Raw genomic sequence first — 20,331 nt, 5'->3', positions numbered from 1 at the left:
TATTTATAGATTACAAGGAGTGCTAAAAGCAGAGCCCAAAAGCTGAAAATCAAAAGCTTTCAATAATACAGCAAGGCTCTTTCTCTCTCTCACAAGCCCTCTTTCTTAAATAAAGCAGAGCTTTTAGCTCTCTCTCTCTCTCTCTCTCTCTCTCTCTCTCTCTCTTTTTATGCTTTTCTGAAAATAAAGCAAGAGAGCTCTTTCTCTCTCTCCAGTTGTGTAGGAAAATCAAAAACAGCCAGCCATAAAACCCGCCGCAATTCACAGGATGCCACGTGAGCAGTACGGTTTTTCTGGATTTTGCGTCGTAATTTGCGGAGCCTGCCACGTGTCACCTGCAGGTTCTCATACATCCAGCCAACCACGTCATCATTGGCCATCAGAGAGTGTGTATGTGTGTGTTAGGGTTTGCCAAGTCACCATTTTGTGGCATACCCCCCTCTTGAAAGCATTGTAATCGCCCTCGATTACGCTTGCAAAACAGACAGAAGCCATAAACTACCTTAGCAGACACTGACTGTTAGTACCTACGTATTAGGAACACACATCTAGCACATGTACTAATCAACAGTCACATCACACGACATCACAGGACATTACGAGACATCACACAACATTCAACATTGATTCGGATCTTAGACCATGAGTTATCGACAATGTAGCTAGCAATCGCATCTAGATCCAGTCGGGACCTCATAGGTGCCCGATTGACTAACCCCTATTGCAACCATGTCTATTCGAGATCATTTAAACCAAAATGCTGCAGGCATTTCGTTTATCAGTTCCTGCAGTTAAAAACAAGTCAAGAACAAACGAGTTTCATATTCAGGAATTCCATTTCATAAAGTCATACAACAGAATACTGTCAACTCTCAGTATCCCTGAAGCTCAAAGAGACATCAATGACTCTAGTATTCTAAAATTCGAGGCATCTGTTGACAAAGGAGCGGAGTAACTCCCCTCTTGTGCATCCCACTGCACCAGATCTGCGGCCAAGCTAAATTCTGGGTTCCATTTGGAATAGACTATGCAAACCAAAAGCTTCAAGGTAAAGATTCACAATTTGAGGAGTATCTGCTAGGTCCTCCTCCTCCATCCACTCCGCATCCATTGCGAAGTAGGTCTTGAATTTAACCAAGAACCGTCAGTTTGCTTTACCTTCTTTCTTTCTTTCTATGCCAATTTTTGTTCTAGGACGAGTATCTGCTCGTTTCGTCCAATTCGGGTTGCACATCTAGCAAATCGAATTAGCAATCTCTAATTGCCCGTCAGTCTGCGCGTGGAACAATAACGAGAACTGCAACCGCGTGCCTATGTTCTCCCAAATAGCCGTCCGAAAGCAAACTCGTGAACGTGGGGTCCTTGTTGGAGACAATCGTCTTAGGCATGCCATGTAATCTGAAGACCTGGGCAATAAACAATCGTGCCCACGCTGTGTTCTCGAGAGATGAAATCCATTGCAATACTTTCCCAAGGCGGGTAGGTATGGGTAAAAGGCTGTACCAATCCATGCTTTATGCCTGTCAAACTTGACCTAGCATACCAAGCAACTGCGCACAAACTCGTCCACATCCTTCTTGAGTCTTGGCCAATAGACATATCTCTCTACCCCTTTCAAGGTGGTAGCAATGCCGTGGTGACCCGTAAAAAGCGCACAGTGGCATTCTTCTAGAACCTTTTCCCTCAACGGCTGTGTAACGCACAACATGTTTTCTTCATCAAGTAGCTATCCCGAATGGAATAGTCCGCTACCATCTTCCCTTTTCTGTATTCAACTGAATACATCCGCAAAATCTGTTTATGTGGCATACTGACCGACCATATCCTCGAAGTTTCTATGATGTATCATGGAAATAGCCAGAACCAACAGCTTTTGGGACAAAGTATTTGCCACCAATTTCTTTTGTCCCTGCACATGAATAATCCGGAAGTAAACCGTGACAAGATGTTTGCCCACCGCATCTGCTTTTTCCAAAACTGCTTCCGTGAGGAGAAGTAGCGTAAACTCCCATCATCTGTGAAAGCCGTAAAATCGGCTCCGAGTAGGTAATGTCGCCACTGAATAAGAGCATGGATAGCCGCCAAAAGCTCTTTCTCACAAATCTGTGCTGTCAATTCTAGCCTTGAGAACAATCGGCTCTCATAGGCAATGACATTGGCCTTCTTGCATTAAGACCGCATTCAGACTACGACCACAAGTATCACAATATACTTCAAACGACTTCTGCAAGTCCGGCAAAGTCAAAACTGGTCTCGTAATCAATTTCTCTTTCAAATTCTGAAAGGCAGTCACCTCTGTGGGTCCCCTCGAGAAAGGGACTCCTTTCTGTGTCAAGATATGCAACGGGGAAGCAACCTCTGCAAACTTTCTACTGAACCGCCTGTAGCACGAACACAATCCCAAGAAGCTTCTAACTTCATAGACATTCTTCAAATCGGGCCAATCACGGATAGTCTCTATCTTGGCCGGATCCATTTGCACTCCTGCTAACACAATGTATCCCAAAAAGTGTATCTCTGGTAGGAAAAAAATTCACTTTTCTTTGCACTAATCACTAACTTGTGATATCGTAATGCCTGAAAGACTTGAAGCAAATAATCTCTATATTCTACCTCATTCTTGGAGAAAACAATGATATCGTCAAAGAAAGTGCCAACAAATAGCCTGTACTCCCGAAAAAATCATGTCCATCATCCGGTTAAATGTCGCAAGAGCATTGGTTAGGCCAAAAGGCATCACCAAAAACTCAAATAACCCAAAAGTCGTCCGAAAAGCTGTCTTATAGACGTCTCATGGCACGATTCGGATTTGATGATATCCTCTCTTAAAATCAATCCTGCTAAAGCACAAGGATCCTTGTAATATATCGAGTATATCATCGATCCTAGGAATCGGAAATCTGTTCTTGATAGTGATTTTGTTGAGAGCTCTATAATCGATGCACATTCTCCAAGATCCGTCTTTCTTCAAAATCAACAACATTGGAGAGCAATACGGTGAAGTACTAGGCTGGACAAGACCCTTTTCCAAGAGGTCTTTCACTTGGTTCATAATCTCTTCGTTCTGTGCTCGGCTCACACGGTAAGGTGGCCGGTTCAGTGGCGTGCTTCCAAGTATCAGATCAATGGTATGATCTTCAGGACGCGCAGGTGGTAACTCTTCTAAGTATCAGATCAATGGTATGATCTTCAGGACGCGCAGGTGGTAACTCGCCTGGCAGGCCCAATGAAAAGCAATCGGCATGTGTGGAGAAAATCTTGGCGTTCTTTTGTTCAAGTCAAAACATTTATCCATCGTTCAGTTCTCTCCCAAAAAAAAAGCGAGTAAAGAAACTGAAGTTCATCAAGTACAATCTCTAAGCCCTTCATTTGTAAAAGTCGCATTTTCCCCTCGGCAGTCAACCACGGCATTGTTCTTGTGGTACCAAAGGATTTCGAGTAGAACGTCACAACCTTCCAAGGCAATTACGTAAAACTCCGCGTGCCCTAAACACCCCTGTCATTGCAAACGAAGTTTGTCAATGCTCTGTGTAATGGCAGCATCCCGTCCGAGTGCCACTCGAACTACCTCCGCCTGTGGCCTCAGCCTGTCGGGCGTAATTCCAAATCGAGCCGCCAATTCAAGAAGTTGGCCTTGGCTCCTTCAAAAGAGCTTCCTGATCTTTCCTTTTGCCCTAAAAACGGCAAAGTTTGTACTTTCATTTATTTAATTCAGTTCGGGTCCCATGCAATGTGGTACCAAATCTAATTTTATCTGCCTTTTTTGCCACGTCGCTCAGCTGCTTTCGAACTTTCTGGCCTTTCTTCATCCTATTCATTCGGTGTCTCGTCAGGGAACTTCGCGGAGATATGTCCAGTTTCCCTGCATTCAAAGCACTTCCCCTCCTTTATGTAGAGAGCCCTCTCTTGAGGAGTAAGCTTGGGTCGTGCATCCTTCTCTTTCTGTTGTGGGTCGCTCTTTCTCTTTCTACTTTCATTTTTCGAAGTCTATTCGGCTCTTTGCGTCATGATCTTATCTGTGGGGTAGGTCAGACTGCTAGAGTGAATGGCAAAACCCCGTTTCGCATGACTCATCAACTCCTGAACGGAAGCTGACTTTTATTCTAAGCAGTGATCTCGGATCTTTGTAGTAGACCCAAGGTAAACCGCTCAATCTCCTCCTTGAACAAGATCTTCTTAAATGAAGAGGCGGGTAGAAAAGAGCTCTAGAATCTCTCGCAATAAGCGTCCATTGTATCCTTCTTGGTCATCCGAAGATGGTTCCAAGCAGTTCGTATATCACGTTCATACTCTCGAGTTAGCCAAGAAGAAATAAAGCTTTTTAAATTTCAGCCATTTAACTGGCGTTGTCTTGTTCAATAGAAGCGTGGACCACCAAGTTTGAGCATTCCCCTTAAAGCAAAAGGCAGCTCTCCAAATCTTAGAGTGCTCTGAGTAACGCCCTCCCGCGAAAGCAATGTCAAACTGCTAGACAAAAGACAAAGCCTTCGAAGCATCTCTATAACCAGAAAACATGTCATATTTAATTGACTGTCCACCTTCTCTGACTTTCTTGCTTTTGTCTTCCAGAAAGTCATACTGGTTGGCTTTATAAAAATTCGTCTTCTTTGCATAGAAGTTGCTGTCATCAGAGTCTTAAATGTCTATAGACGAGTCCTCTGTAGAACTGTCACTCACGGGGCGAGATTTAGACTTCTTTGCCTTTTTCTTGCCCTTTCCGAAGCGTTGCTCTTTGCTTCGCTTTTTGCCTTTTCTGTCTGCTTCGCTCGAGTCAGATGAGCTAGAAGAACTGTCAGAAGAAGAAGAAGAAGAAGAAGAAGAAGAAGCACTGGGTACTCCTTCAAATCGAACACGCTTCTTCTGTTTCTTTGCCTTTCCAAAAGTAGACTGACGACCCAAATAACCCGGGAAGTCAGTGCCTTTCTTCTGCTTTTGGCTGTGCTTTTCAGCTTTGTTCTGCGCGTCAAAAAGCTAGCTCTGCTAATTTCTTCTCTCTATACTTCTTGGGAGTAGGAGGTTTCTTGAGAGCGGGTTTTCGGGGTGGTTTTGTGGTTTTCTGCCACTACGCATGCACCTCTTCAAAAGAAGTCTTGCTCATTTATTTAGCCAATTTCGGGTCCTTGGAAAAATTAAGCATCATCTTTGTTGCATCGCCGATCAATTGTCGGTGCTCCATCTCTTGACGCTCCGCCTGAGTAGGCAAAGGCAAGCCATACTCGCGTGAATCTTCGTTGTGATCCCTTCCCGCATCACTGGATGCAGAGGGAGTCGACTGATCTTTGCCTGAAGCCATAGGTGCCGCAAGAAAAAAATTGGGATCTGATTTCCCGTAGAAGAGAAATCGGACGTGCTCTAATACCACTGTAACAGACTTGGACACTCCAAGTCAAGAATCTACCACGACAGCACCAAATAACCACTTCAAAACAGTTCACACTTCACAATTTATTCGACACTGGCCCGGCGGAGTTCCGTGCCTAGAGTTATTGGCCCCAAAGACTGGCGCCCCTTTCGGTATTTCTTTTTATATTAATCTGAGTTCAAAGTACAAGAGTGCGGACAGGCGCTCACACTCAGACTCTACGTCCATATGCTCTGAGTTGTGAGAGGCCTTCAATAATACCGCAAGGCTCTTTCTCTCTCTCACAAGCCCTCTTTCTTAAATAAAGCAGAGCTGGCGATGGCAGCTATGACAAAGCAGTTGCATGCCAGATCCCGACCATCGCGTGCACCACCAACTCTCAATCTCTCTCTTTCATTATCTGCTAGTCGACGAGTCTCTCTCTCTCTCTCTCTCTCTCTCTCTCTCTCTCTCTCTCTCTCTCTCTCTCTCTCTCTCTCTCTCTCTCTATGATTTTTTGAAAATAAAGCAAGAGAGCTCTTTCTCTCTCTCCAATTGCGTAGGAAAAGCAAAAACAGCCAGCCGTAAAACCCGCCGCAATTCACGGGATGCCACGTCAGCAGTACGGCTTTTCCGGATTTTGCGCCGCATTTTGCGAGGCTTGCCACGTGCCACCTGCGGGTTCTCATGCATCCAGCCAGCCACGTCATCATTGGCCAACAGAGAGTGCGTACGTGTCTGGCTCCATTGATCTGGAGAAGTGCATTTTCAAATTGTTTTGGTCACTAGAAGATTCTCTCGTTTCTTTTTGGCCTGGAAAATAAGTCTTCCGTTCATTAACTTATAACCAACCGTTGCATGATTCATAAGTTCTTACATAGTGTGTCGCTTACACTTGTCTTCCAAGGCTAAATTTTTTAATAAGAAAGCTGGCACATACACGTCCCAAAATCTCTGATTATAATCTTTCAAAGTGGTTGGAGAGCATCTTCAATTTCCCCAACCTGCAATAAGTTGTACTCTAAAAAGAGAGTAGACAAAGAACCCCACCATGACATAGCAATGTCCTTGAGGAATGCCGCTCGACGAGAAATCTCAGATTCCTTTGTTAATTGCCAAGAGAAATGTTGTCAAATTGTTGTAGAAATTGAAGAGCTTTCTTTCTTTTTTTAACACCAGAGAAGATGAAGAACTTGATTGTGGATCCATCATCTTAAGTCTTCGGTCGAGAAGGGGGGACTACATATTGGGGGCAATAACCATAACCATTCCAAGTCGGAAATGGTGGTGGCAGTGAAGGAGGCAGTAGAGGTGCCACTGAAAAAAGTGGTAGAAGTGGAGGTCTTGCTACCATCTAACAAAAACCACTGCCCATTGGAAATTGGAATCGTAGTATAATCTCCCGGAATGTGTTGAAGCTCTCAAACTGTCATGTGAATGAGGTAGTTGCACCAATTGCACAACTAGAGGAATCATAGACTGGAGAAACCCTCTCACCGAATCTGTTTACAACTGGGCCCTGCCCATTTATTTATAGGCACTTTGCCTAAAGCAACATAAAACACACTGGATACTTTTACAAGTGCTAAAAGCCCTAAATCATTGGACATGTTTTAGTAGAAGCTTTTAAAGGTCCACTGCTTTAATAACTGGCCCCAAAAAAGCCTCTCCAACGTAAAACTGCAATGTCAGCAAATTTCAGGTTGTTCTAAAAGTTTTGCGGGCGCCCAAACTCAAAGATTGGTCCTTTGATCCCCCTCCTCATGTGCTGCCCCATCTGATGCTCCTATAACGCATCAATACGGTGCCATGTCAACAGCTTGTCACACCAGTACTCTTCGGAAGGCTTCTTTGTGCACGTGATTGTCTTTACAAGTGTTTTCAAGTTCAGTTATTTCAAGCCTATGATTGCACGTCTATTGAGGAACGTTCCTCATTGTCTGTCACAAGTTTCCAACTGGTTTCAAGTCCCATGGATGAAGTAACATAGGTATCCAAGTCTTGAGAATTAAAGACAGAATCCTCACCAACACAGGTATTACAACTTCCATTATTACTTTGAGAAGCAAACTAACAGTGCAATCAATCCTTATATGCTGAATTGGTCTACCTTGTGCCAAGGATGAGCCTTGAGTTGTGGAAATTTAAATTCTGTGTAGTTGGGATTCATGCACTTAATCTCTTCTCGTGTGGGTGTTCCCAAAACCTGTAATTAGAAGCAAAAGAAACCAAGAAAATAATGAAACAAGAATACACAGATTTTGAGACACACTTCAAAATAAGGTTCTGCGAATCTGCCTTGATAATCTCAACCAGCTGATCGACTCCACTTTCGCCAGGGAATATTGGCTGTTTGAACACAGAAAATTGACATAGATGTCTCAAAAATCTTCAAGTGTCCATAAACTGAACCCTTGAAAACACTCAAACCTGTCCAAGCATAAGCTCAGCCATAACACAGCCTGTAGACCAGATGTCGATCGCTGTGGTGTACTCAACAGCTCCAAAAATCAGCTCAGGGGCTCGATAGTATCGTGAGCAAATATAAGCAATGTTTGTTTCTCCCTTTACCTAGAGTCAGCGACAAGGGAAAAAGTGCACCCTTAGCAGAATTGACGACTCCACAATATATCAAACTATTGCATTCAAAAAATGCCTACCAAAACTTTTGCACTCCCAAAGTCGCAAAGCTTTAACTGATGAGTATGTGGATTCACCTGTTGATACAAAATAGCTCTCAGCATCCACTCTCATAGCTACATATGTATGTAGAAAAGTCTGAAGTTGCCCAGAGACTAATTTTCTTTTACTCCGATGCCAAATGCAAAATCTCCTTGTATTTGCTTGTACATACATTATTCAAAACGTTGGCTTCAACCCACCAAAAGGTTCTGAGGTTTGATGTCCCGATGGCAAACTCCCATCGCACCATGAATGTACGCCAGTGCTCTACAAATCTGCACTGGCCCAAAAACCGAGTTTATCCATCTAAATAGCCACAAGTTCTTAATATTAAATTTTCTTGCTGGACAGTTACCTGGTAAGTATAAAGCTTTACAAATAGAAGGGGCATTCTTTGATTCATCCTGTTGTAATGCTTGGCAATGCGATAGACTGTCTCTGGGACATACTCAAGAACCAAGTTAAGAAACACTTCATCCTTCTCTGTAGAGGAGTAAAAGCAATGCTTCAGAGAAACAACATTGGGATGATCAAGCAGTCGCATAATCTGCAATTCCCTATTCTTGTATCTTTTATCCTGCAGCACTTTCTTAATTGCAACAGTCTCGCCTGTCTCCAGACATTTCCCCTACAACCAACAAAAGGTTAATAAATTGAAGATGCAGCAGAGACCATCCTGCCACCTGGTTAGTGACCAAGAGTATACCCACTTGGAATACAACTCCAAAAGAGCCAGTGCCAACAACTCGCTCAGCCATGTAGCTTATCGTCTGAAAATGACAAATGTGACTGATTTTGAGGTAGTTTTTAAGGAAGGCAAACCATTGTAAGAGCACCAAAGGATACACATCTAGCTGACAATTGAAACCAGCAAGCTTACTTGTTTAGGCTGACCATTCTTACCACCTATGGTGGTTACAATAATGTGACCAGTCTCAGCTCCATTACCATCTACCACAGCGGCCTCAATTTCCTGCAATTAACATCACAGTATTTAGAATAGGAATGGTTCAATTCTCTGCCCTTTTCATCTTTGAGATTATGATTTTCTGAAGAAAACTGGCTCTTCTATCTTAAGCTGAGCGGCCAATCCTTGCAGACATAATCAGCAACCTGCTGCCCTTCATGCCTCCTCTTGTCTTCCCGTTACCTACCTTTTCCCCCCACATCCCCCTCTCTGCCCACCCACTACTACCTTGCCCTTGCCAGCTTACTACTTAAACCCTCTCTTCCAAAAAAAGAAAACCCTCTTGTCCCTCACCCACCTCCACCCCACCCACTACTACCTTCACTAGCCAGCTTCCTGTAGCACAAACCCCCCCCCCCCCCCCCCCCCCCCCCCCCCCCCCCCCCCCCCGCCTTCCCGGTGGGGTGGTTTTTCCTTTCAAAACTCCCTTCACATGCACGCAGGAACATCCTATCTACCTACTTCAAAGACCAAGTAAACTCACGAAAGCCAAGAAAGCCTTAAATCAAGGACCTTGTGGGCCTGTTTGCACTACTTGCATATCCAACCAAGTTCATTACCCTGTGTATGCCTCTGTCCATAAATGATTACACAAAGCATAATTGGTGATGGTTACACTATGCATAACTGACCAACGTGAGCAATTAGCCTAGGCCTCATGTATCCAAATCTCAAAGATATAGAAGTAAACTTGCATAAAATGTATGCTAATGTGCGTTACGAAACTTGTGATTTTCAGCACATACTTGAAAGTTCAGTCAAAGGTGAACGGTTGCTTGGAGACATTCTAAAATTCTAGGCTTCCAAGGTCCTATAAAACGACGGTTAGGCCCTCATAGTCTACCAATGTCGAATATAGGTACCTGTCACACATAACGGATGAAAAACCAGACACGAATCAAAACCACAGGAATCAAAACACCCTTGCTTGGCTGTACTACTACTTAGTTCTTTGGTTATTTAGAATCAAAAACCCCTTGCTTGGTTGATTCTAGGCTTCCGAGGTCATATAAAAGAAGGGTTAGGCCCTCATTTCCTACCACTATCGAATTTAGGTACCTGTCAGGTGTAACGGATCGAAAATGTGACAAAGATCAAATACCACAGAAGATAAGACAACCCTTGCTTGATTGTACTGCTACTTAGTTCTTTGGTTCTTTACTTAAGAATGGTTCTTTGGTTCTTTACTTGAGAATGTTCCTTGCCCGAAAGAGAGACATAAATGAAATGAAATGAAATGTAATATAACGTCTTCAAAAGGCCAAAATGACCTATGAGACAAAAAGCTTACATGTGAATCTAATACCAGGTCTGGGTACAAAAAGTACAAAGAACTGAAAAGAAAATAGTGGGTAGGGGTGGGGTGAAAGCTGATACAAAGGTGATACAAAGGGGGGGTGAGCTGGTACAACGAAGTTCTCTGACAGTAGAGGCATCATATACAAATACATCAGTATCCAAAAGGACGGCTCCTATGTCGCGCCAGTATGGTATGGATCCTCTTATCACAATCTACGTCGATGTCGAGAGGGCCCCCTCATTCGTGGGCGACGGGACCTCCCCAACTCTATCGTCCAATCAAGTATGCCTTTGGTGCTGCTCTGCTGTGGGGGCTTCTTGGACTCCTCTGCCTGCGAGACTGAAAGAAATCTGTAATCTGCCACTATCGCTGGATCTCTCATTGTGCCCCTCTTCAAGAGGTCCTCTCTGTGCCTGCAAATCTCCAGTAAGTATAATCCGAGGCATCTCTGATCCTAGTATCTCATGACTCTAGAAAGTGATCCAAAACCCTCTCTGAATAGACCATGAAAGCTGCCTCATCTCATAGTATACTGGGCACTGACATATGTAATGTAGCTCTGTCTCGGGCTCCAGCTGGCACACTTGACAAATCTTAGACTCAACGGGTACTCCTCTAAATCTGTCTGTCTCGATCTCCAGCTGATGTGAAGATGTGCGTATCTGACCAATAGCACATCGTATCCCGTGGGATAGTTGAGTATCCATGTATCCTGGTCTGATCACAAAACCATCCTCCGTAAGCTGGAGAAGATGCTTTCTATAGAAAGCCATCTTCATACCCAACTCATGTGTAGGCTGTATCCATGTCCTCTTCATAGCCAACTTAATCAAGTCCTGTCTGGTGAGCCTGGTAATCTCTGCCCTAGTGAGGGAGATGGAGGGAGCATCCAAAAAGTATTGAAATGGGGGTAGCTGATCCATATTAAATCCATGTAGCTAAAACCAAGATGCCATCTCTGCATACCAACATGATCTATCTCCTTGCAATGCTAGCTGTCGCGAAGACTCTAGTGCTAATCGAGCATATCTATCTCTAGGGAGAGCCCATGAGCTATGCATAAATGAAACTGATCGAGTGAGTGCCTCCACTACCAATGGAGAAGCAGTGACCTCTACCCTAACAATGTCATGTGGTACTGAGGCCTTGGCCCTACTTATGAGAGAAATCATAGACACCAAGGGCTTTATAGTTGAACCTGAGGAAAGCCACTTGGCTGCCCAAAAACGTTGGGGGCTGCCTCCCAATAGGCTGCCTACAGTGGAAAACACGGCACCAGCCCCAACTAGGGCCTAGGGAAAAATTGGTGAGGGCTGGGATAAAATATCCCAAGCCTCTAGGAGGCTATATGGCCAAGAACTCAGGACTAGAATGATCTATAAATAACCTAACATGAGAAAACTACCTCCCTCTGGCTGGGCACAGCCACAAATTAGCCCTAACTCAAGACTAGACATGACTATAAATAACCTGACATGAGAAAACTACCTCACTCTGGCTGGGCATAGTCACAAATTAGCCCTCACTCCCTATCACATGTCCCTGTGACTTACCGGGACCGATTGGACAAATCCAAAGAGATGCCAAACTCTTAACACATACTTGCTAAATTGAACCTCAAGAAGTTGTCTTGATATGCTAAAGAAGCTTTCGTAGTAGCCTCCACAACAATCTTGGTAAGCTTTTTGTAAATTGGTTCAAAAGGTGTCAGGTGCAATAGAATTGAAATGGTGAAGATCTAGGTTTTACACTTCCACAAATCTTTTACTTCCTTTCCTTGCATTCGTGATTGCTTTTAGCTTGGATAATGGTTCCTTTTGTTGGGGGGTAAATGCCCAGAGGTCACTCCCAATGTTAGGTGCAGCGGAATGAATGTTGTATTTTCTCAAGATTAGTGATCTTTATTGCTCAAGGTTCCTTTTAGTTCTTAGGGAAAGAGAGAGCTTTCTGTCTTATGGAGAGTGCTATGATCACGAACAAAGTGAGTGGATATTGTGCGTGCAAGTGAATGAGACTGAGAGAAGGAGAGAGAAGAGATACGACACCCGAGAGGTTGTAAAACCCTCCTCCGAAGGCCCCACTCTCGTCGGCGAGAGTGGTCTATTCTTTGATTGCACAAAGGTGTACAATGCGTATGCAATGGACTATGCAACTTGGTCTATGCCGATGACGACGACAACGACGACGATGGCTGAAATCTGAGATCTTCTAATCGCTGAATTTCAGGACTGTTTCGGTGGCTGAAAATGACTGTTTTGGCTGCGTTTTCTTGGCTGAAAAATGAGGTTTCTTAGGGCTGAAAACTGATGTAACTAAGTCAGACTTTGTAAATAATTAATTTATTTACGAGAAAAGAATTATCTAATTAGTTGTGTGCACACCAGAATAGACCTAGCAGTTCTAAGGCCTCAGGTGAGCCTAAATGCGGGCCACAACACCTCAGAGGGACCTTAGCAGAAATTACCCTGAAGCCCTAGTGATTGGGAAATCGGGTCTTCAGAAAGGGGTAAGCAGTAGCCTCAGATTTTAGGCTCAGGAAAAATACGCGCATCAGTACAAGCACATGAATGAGATGGGGTCCTTAGAACAGTGACCCTAAGGCTAATAAAGCTAATAAAGCCTTAGGGTAAGTTTCGTTAAATTAAATTTAACGGTCCGTGCCCGGACAGGCGGCCGGACAAGTGTGAACAGGTAAAGGCGGTGCAGTGCAAGTGCGGCATTGCGCCGACAGACCTTTGGTGTTCTCATAAAAGAATCATTGGTAGCATTTGTTAGTTAGTTGCACATTTTTAATTAATGAGCTAGAAGTTTTTAAAGTCAAAAGTTGAATGGTTTTAAGTTTTTAAAGTAAATGTGCCAAGTGGCACACTTACCAATGCAAACTAACTCTCTCTCACTCTCACTCTCACCCTCTCTCTCTTCCTAGCGCCCCCTCTCCCTGATGGCTATTTAGGAGCCCCCCTCCCTCATTTTCAGGGCTGGCAGTGCACCTACCCCCCCTAATGTGAGCGTGCTCTACGCGGTGGAGCCCTCCATTGAAGCTTGAGAGCAGCCCCTTGCGACATATGTGGTAGCCTTGTGCTCCCATTGTCAAGAACAAGGGATCTCATAGTTATAGACACCTTCTGGTGAAGTTTCATCGCGAGAAGCTGCCGTAGACGCTCTCTTAGCAGAGTGCGGCTGCTGTAATTCTCTGTTTTTCAGCCCCTAATCACCTCGATTAGGGCTGTTTTCAGCAGATCAACCATGGAAATTCTCTTCTCTCTCCTTATCCTAAGTCTACATCAAGTTTGGCGCGATTCCATCGCGAAGAAGACCTCTGTTTCGGCATAGGGGTGTGCACAGGTAAGAATTTCAGGTTATGTGCAGAAAATTACAGCAAGCATGTGCGTGTGCATTTTGCTTGTTTCTCTTTTGTGTTCGATGCATAAATGAATGAACATGAAGGCAACACATAACGGAAGATGGACTCTCCTCTGTGAGAGCTTCCGATGAGCTGTTTTGGAAGATAGACTCTCTTTTCGAGAGCTTCCAACCAGTCTCGCAGAAGATGGGAAATCCCCTAAGCAGAAAGAAAGTGGAAACACTTTCTCAGTCAATAGTCAGAACAGAACAGAAGAAAGAATAGAGGACGGGCGTATGCCCCGTTCCTGTGCTTGTAAAGATTCTCCCTTAGTAATAAAGATATTCTCTTTATGGGGGGGGGACCAGCCCATCTTCTGGTCCCCAATGGAGTGTCAAGTTTTCTCTCTCCCTCTAATTCTCTTGAGTATTTGAAGTGCAATTAAACGTCAGTTTACGCTTCCGTATTTTTGGGACAATTGATGGTCTTTACGGGCTGAATCTGCTACACTTTAGGTGAATGATGCCGGTCTTAATTTGCTGCTGAAATCCAAAAACGCCAGGGGCTGAAATTGGTCCTTCTGTCGCCGGGGTTCTGCAAATGCAAAAACGCTAGGCTGATCTACTGTGTCGTGATGACGCCGGGACTGATTTGCTGTGCACAAATCGCCAAGGCTGATCTGATGCAAAAACGCTGGGTCTTCTGTGGAGAAAACGCTAGAGTAGTCGCGGGGGTTGGTCTTGCTGAGAAGTGGCCTGTTGAGCAAGGTGCTCCTGCTGCCTCTTCTGCCAGAAAGTGCTAACTTGGGTTTGCTTATATATTAACTTAGCAAAATTGCCCTACCTACTTTTGTTGGAAAGTCACTTAAAAATAATAAGTGAAAATCCCAATAAATAGGAAAATAGGCTAAATGCACTGAACAATTCCCCTAACTGATGCTAATGGATTCTGATGGGAATTTCGATGATCATGCTGTGTGCAACCGGAGGATATGCATCTACACTCAGTGACTGGGCATGCACGGTCTACGAATAGACTCACAAAAGTGCCAGATCACTGCTAATCTAAACTTGATCGAACTGATTGAACCCTGCTGTGGTATAGCTTGTCCACGGACACATAGGGTTGGGATGTGTCACGTGACACCCAATCTCCTCCCAACCGTTTCCACCACGTAGCTCTACTCCAGAGCTTCACAAAAATACTTTTTGTATATTTTTAGCCCACCATTTTGTACCTGTACAAGCATTATACCTCATTTTAGTGGCCTTTGAGCCATTTGGACCATTTTTAAGGTGTTCACATTGTCTAAGTGGCCAAATGGCTAATTTTAATAAAATGGTCCAAAACCTCATCACTTGAGTTAATGGACTTCTAGAAACTTATGTTGCTCTCTCCTGCAGCAAGCACTCAATTCTCTTTTTGCCTCTCTGCACTCCATCTACACGCACACATTCCACTGCCCAAACTCACCCAACCTAGGTTCGTTTACCTACTCTTTCAATTGGTATCAGAGCCTTGTGCAAATTCCTTGCGAGAAGTTCGCCACGAGCAGCTAAGTATTTCAGCCCTACACCCTCGAGAAGCTTTCTCTCCCATTTTAGGAAATTTTCATCGTAGAAAGTCTCTCCGGCAAGCAAGTTGCTGGAAATTTGTGAACAGCATGTGTTTTTTGTCCATTTTAGGACAAATTTCAGTATTTACAGGTCAATTTCAGCAATGAAAATTGGGCGTTTTGATGCACATAGCTGTCCCATGTATCAATTTGTAGATTGCACCTTGAAATTGTGAAAAAGCCCAAATTTTTGGACGAAAAATTCAAAAATTCAGCGTGCTGTAATTTTCTGCATAGAATTTCATAAATTAATAATTTTTTGAAAATTTATCAATTTTTTACGAAATTTGAAGGGAAGCTTCTAGAAGTGTTGTATTACCTTTGTGGCACATGTTTTTGCAAAAATCGTTGAAATTTCATGAATGTACTAATTTCTGAAACTTTTCACAGAAATTTGATTTTCTGCTTTTTGTGCACAAAAGCGATAATTTGGCCGCCTTCTCTTCGAACGTGAAGAATCTCTATGAAATCAAAAGATTCGAAGGCATTGGATTCGATTTGTGCAAAAAGAGAATGCAGGGCATTCTTTTCTTAGGATTGCGATGGTGCGCTGCAAGATGCAAAACATGTAGCGATGACAGATGAGACGTGGCTCAATCTAAACAAGAAGACTATTGTGTATGTAAAGATGGTTGTTTCGAATGAAATCTTGATATTGCCTATGCTGTGTGGGAAAAGCTCAAGGCCACATATGAAAACAGGCCGCCAGTGAACCAGGTGCACTTGATGCATGAATTGATGCGTATGCGATTGGATACTCCAAAGTTTGCAGCTAAGCACATTGGTGCTTTTACAAGTGTTCTCTCCAAGTTGCAGGACTCTTGCTCGCTTTTGATGATAAGTTAAAGGCCATATTTTTTATTATGACCTTGCTTGATTCTTGGGAGGCCGTGGTGGTCTTATTGTCTAATAACCCAAATCTTACCTTTCATGGGGTAAGGGGTTCTATCCTCAATGAGAAAATTAAACGAAAGGCATAGTTAGGGGCATAACAGATGATAGGAATGCTAATGCTCGTCAAAGGAACAGGAGCAAGAGCAAAGGAAAGCAATATGAGGTCACTTGTTACCAATGTGGTAGGAAAGGCCATATGTCACATGACACATCCAACCCTATGCGTTCGTGGACAAGCTACAGCATGACCAGGGTTCAGTCAGTCAACTCAGTCTAGGATAGGAAGTGATCTAGCACTTTTGTGAGTCTGTTCGCAGACCGTGCATGTCCAGGCACTTAGTGTAGATGAATATCCTCTGGTTGCACACAGCATGATCATCAGCATTCCCATCAGAATCCATTAGGGGAATTTTCCAGTGCATTAAACCTATTTTCCCTATTTTTGACATTTTTCACTTATTTATTAAGTGACTTTTGTTGGGAACTAGGTAGGGCAATTTTGCTAAGATAATATATAAGCAAACCAGAGCTAGCACTCTCTAGCAGAAGTGGCAGTAGGAGCTGGAGCACTCGCTCAACAGGCAACTTCTCAGCAGAACCCCTAGATGCCCTAGCATTTTTGCATCACAGCAGAAGGCTAGCGTTTTTGGACCAGATCAGCCAGTGTTTTTGCATTGGCAACAGCCTAGCGACAACAAGAAGCAGCAGACTCTCCACCGTCAGCAGATTTCCACAACAAGGACAAAGATCAGCCCTAGCGTTTTTGCATCTGCAAGGCACTTCGACGTTTTTGCAGATCTTCGCGACGGAATTTCCACAAGCATCAGCGTTTTCAGTTTTCAACATTCAGTACCCGCAGTAGAGTGTAACAAACTTGGACACTCCAAGTCAAGAATCAACCGCGACAGCACCAAATAACCACTTCAAAACAATTCACAGATCACAATAGATTTGCACTGGCCCGGCGGAGTTCCGTGCCTAGAGATATTGGCCCCAAAGACTGGCGCCCCTTTCGGTATTTCTTTTTGTATTAATCAATCATCAAAGTACAAGAGAGCGGTTAGGGTTTCACTCTCAGACTCTGCGTCCAGATGCTCTGAGAAGTGAGGCCCTCACCACTAATTTAAAGGTTACAAGGGATGCCCAAAAGCAGAGCCCCAAAAGCTTTTAAAATCAAAAGCATCAGTTCTCTCTCTCTCTTAGAGAGTCTTTTCTCTTTTTTTTTTATAAAAAAAGCAAAAGCAAAATTCGCGTCGCTCATCATTTTCCAAAAAAAAAAAAAAAAAAAAATCTTTTTTTTTTTAATAATCCGCCTCCGCGATTTCCGGAATTTAGGGTTTTTGGCAAAAATTAGGGTTTGCAGGAATTTTAGGGTTTCTGGCAGAAATTAGGGTTTTTTGTTGTCCGCCACGTCATCACTTTGTGACATACCCCCCTCTTGAAAGCATTGTAATCGACCGCGATTACGCCTGCAAAACCGACAAAAGCCATAAACCGTCTTAGCAGACACTGACTGTTAGTACCTACGTACTAGGAACACACATCTAGCACATGTACAAAATCGACAGTCACATCACACGACATCACAGGACATCACCAGACATCACAGGACATCACATGACATTCAACATTCATTCGGATCTTAGACCATGATTTATCGGCAATGTAGCTAGCAATCACATCTAGGTCCAATCGGGACCTCATCGATGTCCGATTGACTAACCCCTATTGCAACCATGTCTATTCGAGATCAATCAGACCAAAATGCTGCAGTCATTTCGGCTATCAGTTCCTGCACTCACAAGAAGTCAAGAACAAATCAGTATCATAATCAGGAATTCCATTTCATAAAGTCATCCAGCAGAATACTGTCAGCTCTCAGTATCCCTGAAGCTCAAAGAGACATCAGTGACTTTAGTATCAAAATCGAGGCATCTGTTGACAAAGGAGTGGAGCGACTCCCCTCTTGTGCATCCCACTGCACCAGATCTTCGGCCAAGCTGAGTTTCTGGGTTCCGTTTGGAGTAGACTATGCTAAACCAAAACATCGAGGTAAAGTTTCACAATCCGAGGAGTATCTGCTAGGTCCTCCTCCTCCATCCACTTCGCATCAAATGCAGGAAAGTTCTTGAACTTAACCAAGAACCGCCTTCGGACTTTACCTTTCTTCGTATCATTATGTGCCAAAATCTGTTCAGGAACAAGGATCTCCTCGTTTTCTTCCACTTCGGGTTGCTCATCAGGCTCCCCATCATCAGGCACATCACCCTTAACAGGGTTCAAGAGACTCACATGCAATGCATTATGAATCCTCCAAGTATCTGGCAGGTCCAATCGGAAGGAGACATCATTTATCTTGTCAGTAATCTGGAAAGGTCCGTAGTATCACATACTAAGCTTTGGAAAAAGCCTCTCCTTTCCCTTTTTTTTTTCTTAGGCGTGCCTTCTCAAAAGTAAGAGCACCCAATCATCCTCCTTCAGTTTCCAGTCGCGACGATGGCGATCCGCTGCCTTTTTCTGCCGTTCTTGAGACTTCTGTAAAGTCTCGTGAACCTTGGCAAAAGCCGTATCCAAATCTCGCGAATATTCATCCGCTTCAAATTTCTAATCTTTCGTGCTCAGGAAGGATGGAACCTTCGCAGCAGTTTCAACAATCTCTCATGGCGTCTTCCCCGTCGAAGAGTGTATCGTGTTATTGTAGGCAAATTCCACCAAAGGTAAGTTCTTTTCCCATTGAGTCTTCTGATGCGAGATACAAGACTTCAATAAATCTAAAATCACTGAATTGGCAATCTCAAATTGCCCGTCAGTCTGCAAGTGGAAAACTGAAGTTCATCAAGTACAATCTCTAAGCCCTTCATTTATCAAAGTCGCTTTCTCGGCCCGGTAGTCAACCACGGCGTAGTTCTTGTGGTACCAAGGGATCCCGAGTAGAACGTCACTCACGTGCCCTGAACACCCCTGTCATTGCAAACGAAGTTTGCCAATGCTCGGTGTAATGGCAACATCCCATCCGGGTGCCAGTCGAACTACCTCCGCCAGTGGCGTCAGTCTGTCGGGCGCAGTTCCAAATCGAGCCGCCAATTCCAAGTGAAAAGAAGTTGGCCTTGGCTCCTTCAAAAGAGCTTCTTGATCCTTCACTTTGCCCCAAAAAAAAAAACGGCAAAGTTTGTACTTTCATTCATTTGATTCGGTGCAAGTCCCACGCCATGTGGTACCAGTTCTGCTTTTCTATCTGCCTTTTCTGCCACATTCCTCAGCTGCTCTCGAACTCTCAGACCTGTCGTCGTCTTTATCATTCTGTTCTTTCTGTGCCTTATCAGGGCACTTTGCGGAAATATGTCCATGTTTCCCGCATCCAAAGCACTTCCCCTCTCTGATGAAGCGAGCTCTCTCCTCAGGAGTAAGCTTGGGTCGTGTATCCTTTTTTTTTTCTCTGGGTTGCTCTTTTTCATTCTACTTTCATTCCCAGAAGTCTGTTCGGCTCGTTGTGTCATGGCCTCATCTGTGGGGTAGGTCAGACTGCCAGAGTGAATGGCAAAGCCCCGCTTCGCATGACTCATCAACTCCTGAATAGAAGCTGACTTCTGTTCCAAGCAGTGATCTCGGATCTCTGTAGGTAGACCCAAGGTAAACCGCTCAATCTGTTCTCTGAATGAGATCTTCTTGAATGAAGAGGCGGGTAGAAAAGAGCTCCAGAATCTTTCACAATAAGAATTCACTGTATCGCTCTTGGTCATCCGGAGATGGTTCCAAGCAGCTCGTATATCTCGCTCAAACTCTTGAGTAAACCAAGAAGAAATAAAAAGCCTCTTGAATTTCAGCCATGTAACTGGCACAGTCTTGCTTAATAGAAGCGTGGACCACCAAGTACGAGCATTCCCCTCAGAGTAAGAGGCAGCTCTCCGAATCTTGGAGTGCTCTGAATAGCGTCCTCCCGCGAAAGCGATGTCAAACTGCTGTATAAGAGACAAAGCCTTCGAAGCATCTGAGTATCCTGAAAAGTATCAAACTTGATCGAGTGGCCACCTTCCTTAAACTCTCGGACTTTCTTGCTGTTATCTTCGAGAAAGTCATACTGGTTGGCTTTGTAAAAATTCTTCTTGTTCGCATAAAACTTTCCGTCATCGGAATCTGAGCTGTCTGTAGACGAGTCCTCAGTCTGTCAGTCTCTGGGCGAGATGTAGCC

The 20,331-nt window shown here is 44.0% G+C and overlaps 1 protein-coding gene across 1 annotated transcript in view; it reads right to left on the bottom strand.

The window, feature by feature from the left end:
- Positions 1–20,331, bottom strand: part of LOC147449321 (shaggy-related protein kinase epsilon-like) — a 38,495-nt gene that overhangs the window by 8,968 nt on the left and 9,196 nt on the right. The window contains exons 2-9 of the mRNA XM_086521798.1: positions 8,904–8,996; positions 8,734–8,793; positions 8,379–8,651; positions 8,224–8,298; positions 8,002–8,058; positions 7,772–7,912; positions 7,640–7,690; positions 7,452–7,547 (exon numbers count right to left, since the gene is read on the bottom strand). Coding sequence (XP_086377924.1) covers positions 7,452–7,547; positions 7,640–7,690; positions 7,772–7,912; positions 8,002–8,058; positions 8,224–8,298; positions 8,379–8,651; positions 8,734–8,793; positions 8,904–8,996 — 846 coding nt within the window. The remainder of the gene's footprint in view (positions 1–7,451; positions 7,548–7,639; positions 7,691–7,771; positions 7,913–8,001; positions 8,059–8,223; positions 8,299–8,378; positions 8,652–8,733; positions 8,794–8,903; positions 8,997–20,331) is intronic.

Source organism: Adiantum capillus-veneris, chromosome 10 (genome assembly GCF_014529385.1).
Source record: "Adiantum capillus-veneris isolate H3 chromosome 10, ASM1452938v2, whole genome shotgun sequence".
Lineage (NCBI taxonomy): Eukaryota > Viridiplantae > Streptophyta > Polypodiopsida > Polypodiales > Pteridaceae > Adiantum > Adiantum capillus-veneris.
This window is presented reverse-complemented; position numbering and strand designations above follow the sequence as displayed.